Source organism: Caloenas nicobarica, chromosome Z, assembly GCF_036013445.1.
Source record: "Caloenas nicobarica isolate bCalNic1 chromosome Z, bCalNic1.hap1, whole genome shotgun sequence".
NCBI classification, from domain to species: domain Eukaryota; kingdom Metazoa; phylum Chordata; class Aves; order Columbiformes; family Columbidae; genus Caloenas; species Caloenas nicobarica.
This window is the reverse complement of record NC_088284.1, coordinates 54,742,331-54,756,605: the sequence shown is the minus strand read 5'-3', so window position 1 is coordinate 54,756,605 and position 14,275 is coordinate 54,742,331. Positions and strand designations below refer to the sequence as shown.

Genomic DNA, 14,275 nt, shown 5'->3' with positions numbered 1-14,275 from the left:
ATCATCAAACGACTGCTAGAGAAAGCAACTGTTGCAAAAAGAAAAAAAGCTGAAAGTCGTAGTAGCATCAGCTGGCAGGTGCTGTTTAAAAGATTTAAAATACATGCATTCAAATCGAACGCTGTTACAGTACTCCTGGGAAAGTGACCGGAAGATGATTGGTTTTGTAAAGGATGTGGTCTAATTCTCTTCTTGTTCAGTGCCTGCGTGATAAAATAACCACCTCAGTTAAGAGCTGAGCTGGCAGGTCTGTTCCTTTGCCGGTGCAGCTTAAGAAGACTGTTCTTCTTGTGTTCAATATATGAATGGATACTGCTATTGGGATCTAACATTTTACTTCCTCATTATAGTATTGCAAAATGCTTATGCTGTAGTAGGTACAGTATTTATGCAGCATGTTACAAACTGCTTAGCACACATTCCTGAGGAGGTGTAGTGCATGTACCTTCCATAGATAACCTGTCTCGTGGCAGAGACAGGAAAAGCAATTTCGGACTCCAGATGCTTCCTCACTTAGTTTCTGCTACCTTTGATAAATGTATTTCAAAATATGACAGAAAAGTTGCATCCAGATAACCTACCCAAACAACTGGAATTGCAGCTACCCTGAATATAACATCCCTAATGTACTGTTGAACTCATAAGGGAGGAAAAAAAAAAAAAGTAAGTAAACAAAATGTTGTAGGATTGGTTTTGTTACAGGATTGTGTTTGGGCAAGTGAATGTGAAACTTAGGTACAGTGTTTGTCCTGCAATCTTTTCCTTCCACTGTACACATGCACAGCATCATCAAAATCAGAGAGCAGCTGCATGTGATTAGCATTTGGGTGACTGACATTGTTTCAATTTGTGATGCATAGAATGTAAGTGAACAGAAGTCGTGCTTTGTTGTCTTTCAGAACAGGTGACAGCCTACCTAACTGATTGACAACCTTCCATGCAGTATCTGGAACTGTCTCAAATAGTGGAGCTGGGGTCCACAGACAGCACTGTGAAATGCAAGTTCAATATTCTTCTTTTTAAGCAATTTGTGCATTCCTGCAGCCGCATGTGAGCAGGCCAGCAGAAACCAAGGAGGCTTTCCCTGCAGACGGGAAAAGCCAACCGCTCATGCAAGGCCCTGAGGATTTAGCATTGCAGAGTTCAGAGATGTGGCACTGTGGCAAAAGTTTAAGAAAGAGTAAATTTCAACAGCTCTGTCCAGCTAAGTACACAAGCCTGGTTTTCTGTTGGGGAAAACAAACATCAGATGGAGTTAATGAAAAGCTTCCCAGGAATCTTGCAACCTTCTTTTTCTAAATAAAAAGCAAGCAAGAAGAGTTTAGAGAGAGTGCATCTGTAAGAAGTTGTGTTCCTGAAGATTTCACCCACACTTTCCAGTGAAAGTTATGGCTTCTTGGTTTCTGTTTATTCGTTGAGAGGGGCAGGTTCTGCAGTGTTTTTGGCTGTATCTGTTCTGCTCTGAGATGGAGCAAGGTGGAGGCAAACTCCTTCCTCTTCTGAGATTCTGAGAGAGAAACACAGATGCTTGGCATCACCTTCAGATCAGCATTCTGAAAAAAAATTGCTGTATGTTTAACATCTTGCTGTGTTCATCCACATACCACCTGCTGCCCGTTCTTGGAAACGAGGTTCTCATGAACACTAGGTCTGCAAAACATGACTAGCTTTAGGTGCTGATGATTTCATGTATCTAAGTAAAAGGATGCAAGTGCAAATTAGTGTTCAAGCACTAATTAGGACACAACAGACTAAAGTACTGAACTCCAGTAATGAAAACTGCACCTGTCATTCACAAGATTAAGGGACTGTTAATTCAAATGGTTGCTTTGTTGTCCTGTCAGCATAATTTGAACTGTGGAAACACTTTGTTTTGCTTTAAGTAAAAGCAAAAAGCAAATATATTAAAAGGAAGGAAATATTCCTGTTGCAGCGAAGACCTAATGTGAAGAAGCATGAACTACCTGTAAGAACATACTATTTTGTTCAGAGAAGACTTCCAAAACACAATGTGCTTACATAGACTTACTTGAGAGAATGGTTTTAAAGTGTTGAGTACAATTTTCTGCTAGTGCCAGCCACTTTGTGAGCATGCTATAAATGCTGAAAACTAGAGTCTAGCCTTTTCAGCACTTGCACTTGAAAATGTTGCCCAATTTATTATTTTTTTTTAATTTGAAGGTCTGATCGTATCTATTTGTTATAGGATGCAGCTGCTTTCCCATCACTGTACACTGTCCTGATCTGGTTTTATTGTATCTGAAAAAAGTGGGCATAAATCTGTATTTAATAATTGGCTATATTACAAAAGCTCTTCGTAAAATGGTGTATTGGGAAAATACGAAGACTTCAGTAGAAGCAGAGGTACCACAAGAGGGTGCCGTTTCTTTGAGTTTCAGAGGTGCTAAACTTTTTTAGTTCTGGTGAGTCACTTGGTCTGAAGAGATGCTGAGTCTCTAAAATTGGAGCATGTGAAGAATCAGCCAGATGTGCCCACCTCTTGCCTCTGAGTCTTCAGCTCACACCTTGGCTCTCGGAATAAGCAGGCTCTGAACTAAAGAGTGTTTTTTCTAGGGCTGCTGTTGTGTACAGCAGCACACTACAACTGGTTAACTGCCTGGTATTCTTCCTCTGGGTCATGAACAAACAGGGAAAGACCACTTTGCCCAAGTGTGTTCATGTCTACGATCCCAAACCTGTATCTACAAATGCCCACTCTCAGTCAGATAACGCCCATTTATCGCACTGGTCTAAGCATAGTAGTTTGTCTAGTAAACCACAAAGCCCTTACACAAAATGAGAACCAAGACAAACATTTTTCAACTAGTTATCCAGTTAAAAATTACAGAAAGATGCTGTGAAACATGAATTCTGCTTCTAAAGGTGTTCATCCATCATACTAGAAACACTAAAACACACACTAAAAATAATTCATGTGCAACAGCACACGGGGATAATGCCATTCAGAAGTGACTCAAATCTTTCTTACAGAAACTCTCTGCAGTTTTCATTAAGTTAAGCTAAAAAGCCACATCTTGTATAACAAGGCATAAGGAACTTTTTAAAAAACACTTTGGAAATTAAAATATTTTTTAATGTTAAATTGTGTGACTTAGGTAACCGATTGGATATTTGGAATTTTCTTGTTGCGATTGAGACAGACAAACGACACAGACCAAGTTCTTCCAGGATGAAAGTATGACATCTTCTTACCAGAAAACAAGTTGTGGAAAATGTGTATTAGGAACAGCTCGATCTAAGCTTTACAGCAGTTGTATGGATACCTATCCATAGCATATACTGGACTGGGTGCTGGCTGAGGTGGAAGACTAAAGCACACGAGAAAAGGGACGTGATGGAAGAGAAGGTCCAGCTGTGAAAGAGTAAGTTAGTTTTTCTGAAAGAAGGAAACACCCATCAGTCTGGTGTCCAGTGTCTTAGATCACTGGTTGACTCACTCTCCACTGCACTTCTTCAATGGGTACGCTTTGTACATGAAATATGCGAGTTCAGAGCCAACATGATGCCACTTGCGCTTTAATTCTAAAGCTTTCCATACAATTATATTTTGTATATTACCTCACCACCACTACCTTTTTTCATACGTTTTTCAGCTTGGTGTTCAATACATATGAGTTCACAAAAGCTCTCATGGAGTCACTAGTGCCCTGGTGAGGTTAGTAGGGACACAAACACAGAAGCTACAACTTGTTGAAAATCTGGCGGTGAGACAGTGGCAGTGTCAGGCACAGAACTTCATCATGCATGTTCCTGCCTCTTATAGAAAAATAAGTATATTTTCTCTAACAAAGCTGTAAATTATTTCATCACTTACTAGCCCATCTCCATCTTTGACAGAGTAAAAACTAAAGTGAAGAACTTAATGTGTGACCCTTGGCAGGATTTTCAAAAGCAGGCTCTTCCTAGAATGGGAGTTTTATTTTCATATGGTAAAAGATTTTAAAAGTTGTTAGTTTTTAAAAATTTAATCTTCTGTGTCTTTTACGGGGCCATGATAAAAACACGAACACCAGTAAACCAGCCCTTAACATTGCAATCCATTTAATTTTGGGGGGTGGGGGGGAAGTTGGTTTAATAATCAATTTCATAATATAAAAATGCTGTTTCGTACCCTTGATATCCTTAATGGAATTTCTCTATGTGTAATTCCAAAACTTACTCCAGAAAAGCCTCACCCTGAGAAATGGCACGCTCGATCTCCAGCACTATTTCAGGGAGAGATTTTTCTAGACTGACAGTAATAAAGCTTTCTGGTGCGCTAGGAGGCTCCAGAGTATCAAACTGAGACTTGAGAAGCTCAGGTGGCATAAAATGTCCTCTCCTCTTCTCCAGGCGGCCAGCAATGACGTCCATAGGCCCATCCAAATGAACAAAGAGGATCTTCAGTGCTGTGTTTTCTCCTGGTTGTTCTGGCTGGTTGCTTTCAATTGCAGATGCTCCACTAACCAATACCTGCCTATACATCTTCTTCAGTGCAGAACAGGCCAGAATTGCATCTTGTCTAGATGAGTCTTCTCTATCAAAAATAAATTTTAAAAAATAATTTAAAGAAACCCCAACCACATCCAGATGTGATAAAACAAAACAACTTGTTCGTTCTGCTGAACAAGGGAGACAAGCCCTGGACCCTTGCACAGGACAGCCTTGGGAGCAGTGGCATTTTTTCATCATTTTGACAGGATTTCGAAACCAAATTTCCAATGCAGGTAAAGATGTGATTTGAAAGTGAGGCCAGGCTAGCCAGCCTCCTGGTAAACTCTGTCTTGGGGACCTTCTTTTATTAGCCTCTGTCCTTTCCTAAATTAAATTCAAGTCTAGCACAAGGAGTGTCATGATGTCTTAATTGCTGACAACAGCAGCAACTGAACGTCCATAAAATCTCCCATCCATTATCTATAAAATTAATATACTGATCTGTCTAGAGAGTAAGTGGCTGGTGAATAGTACAGAGCTCTGTTCCAAAACACATACGCAGGTATACTTCCAACACCTCTTTTCACTGTCTCAAATGTAACTGTAATGTTAAATTTTATGTTTCCTGTAACCAAACTCATTAGCAGCACTGCATACATGCCCACTTCAAGTTAAACAAGGAACCGGATGTAGGTAAATTCATGCCTGGTACGTGTATTTTTTACTGGCAAGGTTTCTTAAAGCAAGCATAGAACTGTGGGTGTGTCTGTTCCACTGAAAAGCAAATCCATAATTAGTTGCCTCTGTCAAGAGTGACTGAAATGTCTGTCTGAGAAAATACATTCTGTAATCAAAATCAGGAATAAACCTATTTAAAAATAATGCTATGTTCACCAGATTTTGGTTCACAGAGAAATAAGAACTTATGATACCTACTATTATCACCTGGGTAAGCTGATCCTAGTGCAGCTACTTAAAACTTCTAGTAATTAAACATTAGCATTAGGCTCTTTTAAAGCATAGTTGATTTTGCAAAGTATCTGGAGCTGGGCAGTGGCCTTGGGCTAGCATGTAACATAAAGCAATGGATCCAGCATAACAATCCAGACACCGTGAATTAGCCCGCGTTCCACTGAGGTACACTCACCTCACCTGCACAGGCAAGTAACAGCCACCATGTAAAGCCAGGCTCAGCAGTCCCTGCTCTCCCAGCCTTTCCTCCTGTGGGAGATGCTCCGGTCCCTTCATCATCTACATGACCCACTGTTGGATGCTCTCCAGTATGTCCGTGTCTCTCTCCTAATGGGGAGCCCAGAGCTGGACAGGGCACTCCAGGGGTGGCCTCACCTGTGCTCAGGAGATGGGAAGGATCGCCTCCCTTGACCTGCTGGCAACACTTCATCTAATGCAGCCCAGGATACCGCTGGCCTGCTTTGCCAGAAGAGCGCATTGCTGGCTCACGTTCAACTTGGTTGCCCACCACGCCTCCCCAGCTCCTTTTCTGCAACAGGCTTTCCAGCTGGGTGCCCCCCGGTGCCTGTACTGGTGCCTGGGCTTGTTCCCCGCCAGGGGCAGGACTTGGCACTTCTTAAACTACCTGAGGTTCCTGTCAGCCCATTTCTACAGCCTGCCAAGGTCCCTCTGGATCAGCCGCTCCTCCCAGTTTTGTGTCATCAGCAAACTTGCTGAGGGTACACTCTCTGCCCCATCGTCCAGATCATTAATGAAAATGTTAAGCACGAGTGGACCCAGTACTGACCACTGCGGTACATGGCGAGTTCTGGGCCTCCAGCTACACTTTGTTCCACTGATCATCACGCTCTGGCCCTGGCCATTCAGACACTTTTCAGCCAACCTCACTGCCTGCTCATCCAGCCCATACTTCCATCATCCTCTCTATGAGGATGCTATGGGAGACGGCACACAGCAAACCTGACACCACGTCTTACTCGAACTAATAATATTTTACAAAATGTTACCCTACTGTCATTATCGGTGTATTTTGTGGTTATATCCTTGGCAAGTAGACAATGTCAGGTTTATTACGGAACTGGATCCTTGAAATTATTTTTACATAGACAGTAGGAAAATAATTATAATTGGCAACAATTTTCCCAACACTATTATTCAGGGATTATCTCACCCTTATCAATTACTATGACAGCTCAGATTAGTGAAAACAGAACAGCTATACTACGTGTGGAATGTTTTTACACTACTACATACATTTCAGCTTCAGAATGCAAATACTTTCGCGAGGTTTTTTTTTATCTTTAGCCCACACCTTAAAGGTAGATGTTCTCTTACCTCCGTAATATATCATGCAATGCACAAAGCCAGGGAATCCTGTCCTAAAAAGAAAACAAGCTAGTTCAAAATAGTTTATGAAATTGATTTGAAAAAACTGCTTCTAACATCTAGAGCATTTGACTAGAGATGAAAATTAGCATTAAATTTTACAACAAGTTGTTTTTCTCTAGATCTGCTACCCCTGCCTGAAGGCTAATGAGAAGCGCTAGGCATATTACCAATAAGAAGTTTTTAGCAAAATAGTACTTTTAATATTACAGATACCTAGAAGTATCCAGTAAAAGTAATATGTATTTACGTGTTGCATGCACCTTGTAAACCTCTGAAGGACAGTCAGCTTCTCTCTTGCTTCTGTCACACAACTCAAATGTACTGAATCGTTATTTCTTTTTCCTTATGTCATGGCATACACACACAACGCTTCAGATCAAAGTGTGGTTTTCAGGAACAGACAGATCTAAATTTAGTTATTCGCAATAACTTAATTATGTCATTTTTATGTCAGTAGCGACCACAAATAAATGTAGTCATAGCCACAATTTTGGGACACCTTTGCTCAGTAGTTAGGCAAACACAATATCAGTGATTTATCAGCATCTCATCATAATAATATTTTAAATTTTAAGCTCCCATGAACTTTTGTCATACCTTTTGAGCACTAAAAAATCACTCCCATTTCATCTTCCAGTGCTGTTACTGTTGCGTGAGCACAACAAATGACAACATGGACAAATAAATGCAACTTTTTGTTGTTGTTGTTGTTGTTATTGTCATTGTAGAATAACTTCCCACTGGCATTCAAGAACACCCTCACAATTTTGCATGTCTAGGGTTTCAGAAGAGATGCTTCGCTCTTGCTGGGCACCACACATCAATGGTTCAGTCATTCAATTGTGCAGTGCTACTTTAGAGGACTTACAGGCTTATATGAACTTCTAACCACCAGTGAAAGATTGAAGTTTTTACTAAGAATCTAGAATATTTTTTCAGTCTACAGAGAGTGATTTGAAGAACTTCCTAGTTCAGCTTTACACTTCTAGAGATTACTCAGAAAAAGTTCTGGAGGTGTCAACTTGTAACTTTTCTAATTTACTCAAGCCTCTAAACTTGTAAGTATTGTAAAACTAAACTTGATCATTTTTAGATGTCCAGGCTGAAGAACAGGCTGAAGGAAAGTACGCACATCTCGAATAGGAGTGTATAAAACAGAAGATTGTGGAGTAATCACTGCAGTAACTGAAAGTGGTAAAATGTACTTCAGTAGAGACATTCATCTGTCTTCATGCATTTAGCTCAAAGCAGCAGCATATAATCTAAAACTGCAATTCTGTGTATTGACGTGGAGGGAGAGATTTCTGACAAACCCTGAATCAGCACCAAACCCCTTGTGAGCACACTTTGAGGAACTATTTTTCAATGCAGAATCCTTTGTAACACAAAAAGTCACCTTCTGTAACCAGCTGATCTATAAATTCAGCCTATGTTTACAGCCCGCCTAGGCTACATAAAGCACAATCTATTTTAACACGCTGTGCCAGAGGTTACAAAGAAAAATGTGTTGATGACTGTTGCTTGAGGGTTTATACAAGGTACCTCATCATTTAGTGGTATCCCTTCTGCCATCTTCTTTTTGTTCTCAGGAGAATGATAATCATCTGCATCGTAGAACTTCCATCCAAGCTATGGGGAAAAAAAAAGTAAAATTATGGATCATTCAGCTAAACCAGGTGAGCTAATGGTGATCCCAAAATGTGCAAAGATGACAGCTAAGAAATTACAGGCCTCTTACACCATAATATGAATCACCACTTGTGCCATGACGATTAGCAGAAGTTACAGAGGCAGCTCAGCAGCAGCTGACGCACCGCAGCACTAAGTAAGTTCAAGTCGGCGCTGGGGACACACGCACAAAGCCCGTCCGGCGACGGGCAGGCTGCAAGCCGAGCGGCAGCGGGGCGAAGGCCGGCTGCCTGCCTGCCCCCGCCTGCCTGCCCCGCCTGCCTGCCCCCTGCCTGCCCCCTGCCTGCCCCCTGCCTGCCCCCGCCTGCCTGCCCCCTGCCTGCCCCCGCCTGCCTGCCCCCTGCCTGCCCCCTGCCTGCCCCCTGCCTGCCTGCCCCCTGCCTGCCTGCCCCCTGCCTGCCCCCTGCCTGCCTGCCCCCGCCTGCCTGCCCCCTGCCTGCCCCCGCCTGCCTGCCCCCTGCCTGCCTGCCCCCGCCTGCCTGCCCCCTGCCTGCCTGCCCCTGCCTGCCTGCCCCCGCCTGCCTGCCCCCTGCCTGCCTGCCCCTGCCTGCCTGCCCCCTGCCTGCCCCCTGCCTGCCTGCCCCCTGCCTGCCTGCCCCCTGCCTGCCTGCCCCCTGCCTGCCCCCTGCCTGCCTGCCCCCTGCCTGCCTGCCCCCGCCTGCCTGCCCCCTGCCTGCCTGCCCCCGCCTGCCTGCCCCGCCTGCCTGCCCCCTGCCTGCCTGCCCCCTGCCTGCCTGCCCCCTGCCTGCCCCCTGCCTGCCTGCCCCCTGCCTGCCTGCCCCTGCCTGCCTGCCCCCGCCTGCCTGCCCCCTGCCTGCCTGCCCCTGCCTGCCTGCCCCCGCCTGCCTGCCCCCTGCCTGCCTGCCCCCTGCCTGCCCCCTGCCTGCCCCCTGCCTGCCTGCCCCCTGCCTGCCTGCCCTCTGCCTGCCTGCCCCGCCTGCCTGCCCCCGCCTGCCCGTCCTCCTGCCCGCCTCCCTGCCCGCCTCCCCTCCCGCCTGCCCGCTACAGGTTGCCCGGTGCTGGGCAGGGCAGGCCGGCGGCGCAACGCGATCGGCCGCGGCACCCCGGCTGTCGCACCGCCCTACGCACCTTGGCTGCCAGCCGCGACCCCACCGTGGTCCTGCAGAGAAGCACAGAGGGTCGGTTACAGCCCCCCCGCCTACACCCCGTACGGACGGGCTCCAGCAACGCCGAGCCGCGCCGCCCCGCCCCGGGCAGCCGCCAGAGCCCCCGCGCTGCTCCGCTCCGCCGCGCCGCCCGCCCGCTACCTACTTCCCGGAGCCGCTCACGCCCATCACCACCAGCAGCACCATGGCGGGCCCGACGCCCTCCGCTCCCGCCGTCCCCGCCCGGCCGTGTGCGCGGCGAGGCGGGACGGTGCCCGCGGCCGCCCCGGCCCGCCCTCGGCCGCGGGAGGCGTGTGCGGACCCGCCCAAGGGACCGGGGCGCCGGCGGCCGTGGCGGGGGGAGCCGGGCCGGGCCGGGCTGGGGAGGCCGTGGCGGGGCGGCGGGGTCGGTGGCGAAAGCGGCCACTCCTGCCCCGGCGCCGCTTCCCCGCGTGGGTCTCCGGCGGCCTTCTCCCCCGCCACGGGGCCCCGCGACACGCGTGTCGTGCTCCCCGCGCTCGCTCTTTGCAGTTGCTCACGGTGCTGAAGTTACCCGATCCTCACCCTTTTTGTCTGTAGCTTTTCTGCCTGGTCGGGCGTTTCTTTCCTAGTGGTTCCCAGGCTGTTCGCAGCCTCGGTAACACATACGAATGAATAGAAATAATTTCCGCCATGAGTGTTACAGCGCACATTAACGCCTGTCGGACACTTGTTTTACCCTTTGCTCATAAATGTCTGCCTTTAAAATTTCATTAACCCAGTAGCCATACCGCGTCTAGCTGTGGTTTATGGTTTGGGTTTTTTGTGTGTTTTTTTGGTGGTGTTGGGGTTTTTTTTAAAGGATCAGTCAAGTCATATTTTTAAATTCTGCAAATGCTCTTAAACTCCAAGTGTTCTTCTTGTCAGCGTGCGTGTCTATCTGACCTAGCGAGGATTTTTGCTGTTCGAGGATGAAACGCGGCGGTGCTGCCCACCAGCGCCCGTGCGGCTGCTCTGCGCAGGGAGCGGCGGCCGCGGTACCGGGAGAGTCGCGGTGCCCGGAGAGTCGCGGTACCGGGAGCCCGGGCGGTGCCCCGGCTTCGCGTCAGGCGGGGAAGAGGATGCTGCTTTTTGTAGAGACGTTTATTTTGAAATATAACCAAGCAAAACCGTGGCTTCGTGTGGTGTGTTTTCTTTGTTTTCAGCTTCCTCTCGTAAAATTTGTCTTTGTGGGATCACATCGTGTCCTAGTTGGAGAAATTGCTGTGTGCCGCTGACAAAGAGAACTGCTGCATAGTAGTAGCTGGGAATGACAGAAATCCCTGCAAGTACAAAAGACTCGGGTGACAGTCTCTTCATGGGAAACGTTGCAGTCTCTTTAGCTTGGAGAAGAGGAGACTGAGGGGCGACTTCATTAATGTTTATGAATATGTAAAGGGTGAGTGTCACGCGGATGGAGCCAGGCTCTTCTCAGTGACAACCAGTGATAGGACAAGGAGCAAAGGGTATAAACTGGAACATAGGAGGTTCCATTTAAGTTTGAGACGAAACTTCTTCACAGTGAGGGTGACGGAGCACTGGAACAGGCTGCCCAGGGAGGTTGTGGAGTCTCCTTCTCTGGAGACATTCAAAACCCACCTGGACACATTCCTGTGTAACCTCACCTAGGTGTTCCTGCCCTGGCAGGGGGATTGGACTAGATGATCTTTGGAGGTCCCTTCCAATCCCTAACATTCTGTGATTCTGTGAAGCGGAGCAGTGTGGGGTTTTTTCATTTTTGCGAGTGTTGTCTGTGTCTCAGATGGAGGGAACTGGAGTGATACTGGCTTTCTTCCAGTCCTTAGACACTTCTGTTCTCCAGGACCTTTCAAAGACAATGGAGAGCAGTTTAGCAATAACATTTGCCAATTCTCTCGGTATTCGTGGGTGCATCCCATTGGGGCCCATGGATTTGTGGATGTCCAGTTTGCCTAAACGATCTCTAACCTGATCCTACTCAACCAAGGGAAAGTCTTCCTTTCGCAAGACTTTCTCTTTTACCTCCAGGGTAATACATGGCCTGATGCTAGGGCCTTGGGGAGGGAAGAAGTATCCATGAAAAAAGGGCAATGCTGGTTGGACACCAGGAATGATTATATTGTGTTGAATGTTCCACTATAGCTGTGGGAGTCAGCTACTAATGCCTTAGAAGCTGCAGTTGTCAATGTGGAGTCGTGCATAGTAAGTGTGTTCTTTAAGTTACAGGTACCAAGGGGTTCCAGAATAGGCAACAGTGTGCATTCTAAACAGGACCTCCCCAAAATGAAGAAGATTGAGTCAATCCTAGTTTCTGAAGCTAAAAGGAGTAATATGACCTTATATGATTCAAGCCTTGGCAGAAATTCTCAGAAAGTACAGTAAGTTTCCCAGTCTGCATGAAATCTTATTTCCTTTTCTGGTGACTTCAAATAACATTATGAATGAAAGATGTCTTGCATTTTTTTAAATCTGTTATCTGTCTCTTACCATTTAATTGGGGTTGGATCTGCATGTACTTTACATACTTATTAAGAGTTTCTTAACAAAGACCAGAACCTTCTGAGTTATTAGGCTACTACCTAAACAACCCAGTCCTCAAATTACTAACAGACCACAATGATTCCTGTAAGGCACTCAGTGACTGAATACAAATTATGTTGTAACAACAGTATGATTGTGCTAAACTAATTGAATTTTCCTGCATCTTTTCAATTTCTCAGCTGATTAATTGTGAGTCAGGGGAAACCTTTCATTCAGTTGAGCGTTCTTGGGAGATCCAGATGAGCAGACCTGAAAATACCTGTGGATTTTTTGACCCTGGAAGCATTATCAGAATAGCTATTCCCATTCTCAGAATTAAAACCTTGGTTGCCCTGTCACAACAATCCTTGAGATTTTTTTAACATGAAGAGCAACTGACTACCTCACCTATGGTGCTTTTGTAACCAGATTTTGCCATTTTACCCAGTGTGATTACTACAAAGCAGAGAAAACAACTGTTTCTCCCTTTGACAGCTTTTTTTAATGCATAACTCTGCATTTTATAAAAAGCTCCATGCCAGGCTGGTGTGATGTCAGCGAACAGCTGTTTTACATCACTGTATTTGCAGGAAGTCTTGCCAGGAGTTCTCTTGTACTCAAGCCCTGAGCACGCATTGACAGAGCTGTGCAGGCAGCGGTGGACCCTGCAGATGCTGCAGCAGGGAGAGGAGAGGAGAGGGAGAAAACTAATCAAATTGTATAAACACAGGAGCCTATAGGCAATGTGAAGAATGCAGTGATATTCAGACTTCCTGCTGGTGTGGTTCATCTGATTTGTGCAGACAGAGTTCATGTTAGTAGTTAACTGGAGAGATGACTGGATAAAACTCAGCCAAACAGTTGGCTTAACACCATCGCATTTCCTATGCTTCAGTATCCAGTTAAGATGTGTTTAATTAAGTTGTAGATCAAGATATACGGATCCTTTTGGGTTGAATTGAATGAGGATTTCCTTTCCAGTCTGGCCCAGTCACAGACAAAACCTATTTTCCCCCCACTATTTTGTCTTTAATAACACAGAGGATCTCCATATTAGTCTGTCTTTTAATGATATGTGCACATCTTAGGAAATTTATTCTGATGTTGTCATTGCATTGAAGACCATTTGCCATAATTGCAATGGGCACCTTCTCTCTAGCATTTAAAATTCTTGTTATTTCCAGTGCTGGCAGAATATATAAATTGATTCTGAAGATCTGATGTAGTTGTATAAAAAAGCTGTATGGTTTCATGAATTTCAGAGTACATTCACATAGCTGAAATAGTAGAAAATGGAATGTAGATGTCTTCTGATATTTTATTTATTATATTTATTAACAGGTGAAATTAAAATATAATGGTGAAGGATGAACAGTCAAGAATTAAAAGGCAAAACCCCTCAAGAATATCTACCAGAAAACCTATCATGTGCTTCTAGTCTCTAAAGAATTTTCCAGATATTGTGTTTTAAAGTACTTTTTTTTCAATGGCATTTAATCTATTTTATGGTTTTTTGAGTATTTTCAGTGTCTTGCTGAGCCTCTCTGGTTTGACCAATTGTCTGATACTGAATTTGTGGCATTCACTAAAGCTTTATCATCTAGCTATATTAGAGAAGGGTAACACGAAATATGAATGAAAGAATTTTACTTTCCTGCAGTTATTTCTATTTGCCTTTACTGTATCTGCCTCCTTCTCAAAGATAGTACGAAAGGCCTATTGTATTCAGAATATTGCCAAATTCAAAGTAGAAAAAAAAAATCACACCCCAATTCCTAATTGAAACTTATCACTGCATAATTGTGAACTACTATAAGAGTGTACAGACCTCTTAAACCTTGCCAGCAATATCCAGCGCCATGGACGTCTGTTTCTTACAAAAGATCGTGCTCAGATACATTGAGTAATCTCAACTTCCTGAATCTTACAGGGAGAAAGACTGTCTTTCAAGTAGCTAAGGCCCAAATTTATGTATACCTTTAGGGGTTCAAATTAAATCCAGGATATGCATTGACAGTAAATCCAAGTTAGAGAGTGTTAGTGTTCACTGTGAGGAGAGTTGCTGAAACAGCCTGTACTGTGGTGTTCTGTTAGTCACAGTAAGTCCTCATTGTGAAGTAAATCAGCTTCAAATTATGGCTGTGTTAATCAAAACTGTACCAACAATT

The 14,275-nt window shown here is 45.1% G+C and overlaps 1 protein-coding gene across 3 annotated transcripts; it reads right to left on the bottom strand.

Annotated features, from left to right (window-relative positions):
* Positions 1 to 3,112: 3,112 nt before the first annotated feature.
* IDNK (IDNK gluconokinase) lies at positions 3,113 to 9,874 on the bottom strand. Of its 3 annotated transcripts, XM_065656480.1 has the most exons (5): positions 9,757 to 9,874; positions 9,574 to 9,604; positions 8,338 to 8,424; positions 6,742 to 6,785; positions 3,113 to 4,537 (listed from the first exon to the last, which is right to left on the bottom strand). In XM_065656480.1, exons 1-5 carry the CDS (start codon positions 9,795 to 9,797, stop codon positions 4,177 to 4,179), a joined length of 564 nt encoding a protein of 187 aa, XP_065512552.1. In that variant the 5' UTR covers positions 9,798 to 9,874; the 3' UTR covers positions 3,113 to 4,176. The 3 variants fall into 3 exon arrangements, with proteins under 3 accessions (XP_065512552.1, XP_065512553.1, XP_065512554.1); XM_065656481.1 differs by lacking the exon at positions 9,574 to 9,604 and having other exon boundaries at positions 9,757 to 9,837; XM_065656482.1 differs by lacking the exons at positions 9,574 to 9,604; positions 9,757 to 9,874 and adding an exon at positions 8,534 to 8,612.
* Positions 9,875 to 14,275: the final 4,401 nt, after the last annotated feature.

Coding starts and splice junctions, on each gene's coding strand:
- IDNK (XM_065656480.1), bottom strand. CDS start 9,797: ATGGTGCTGCTGGTGGTGATGGGCGTGAGCGGCTCCGGGAA. Junction 6,786..8,337: donor GGATACCACTAAATGATGAG/GTACCTTGTATA, acceptor TTTTCTTTTTAG/GACAGGATTCCCTGGCTTTG. Junction 4,538..6,741: donor TTGCATGATATATTACGGAG/GTAAGAGAACAT, acceptor TATTTTTGATAG/AGAAGACTCATCTAGACAAG.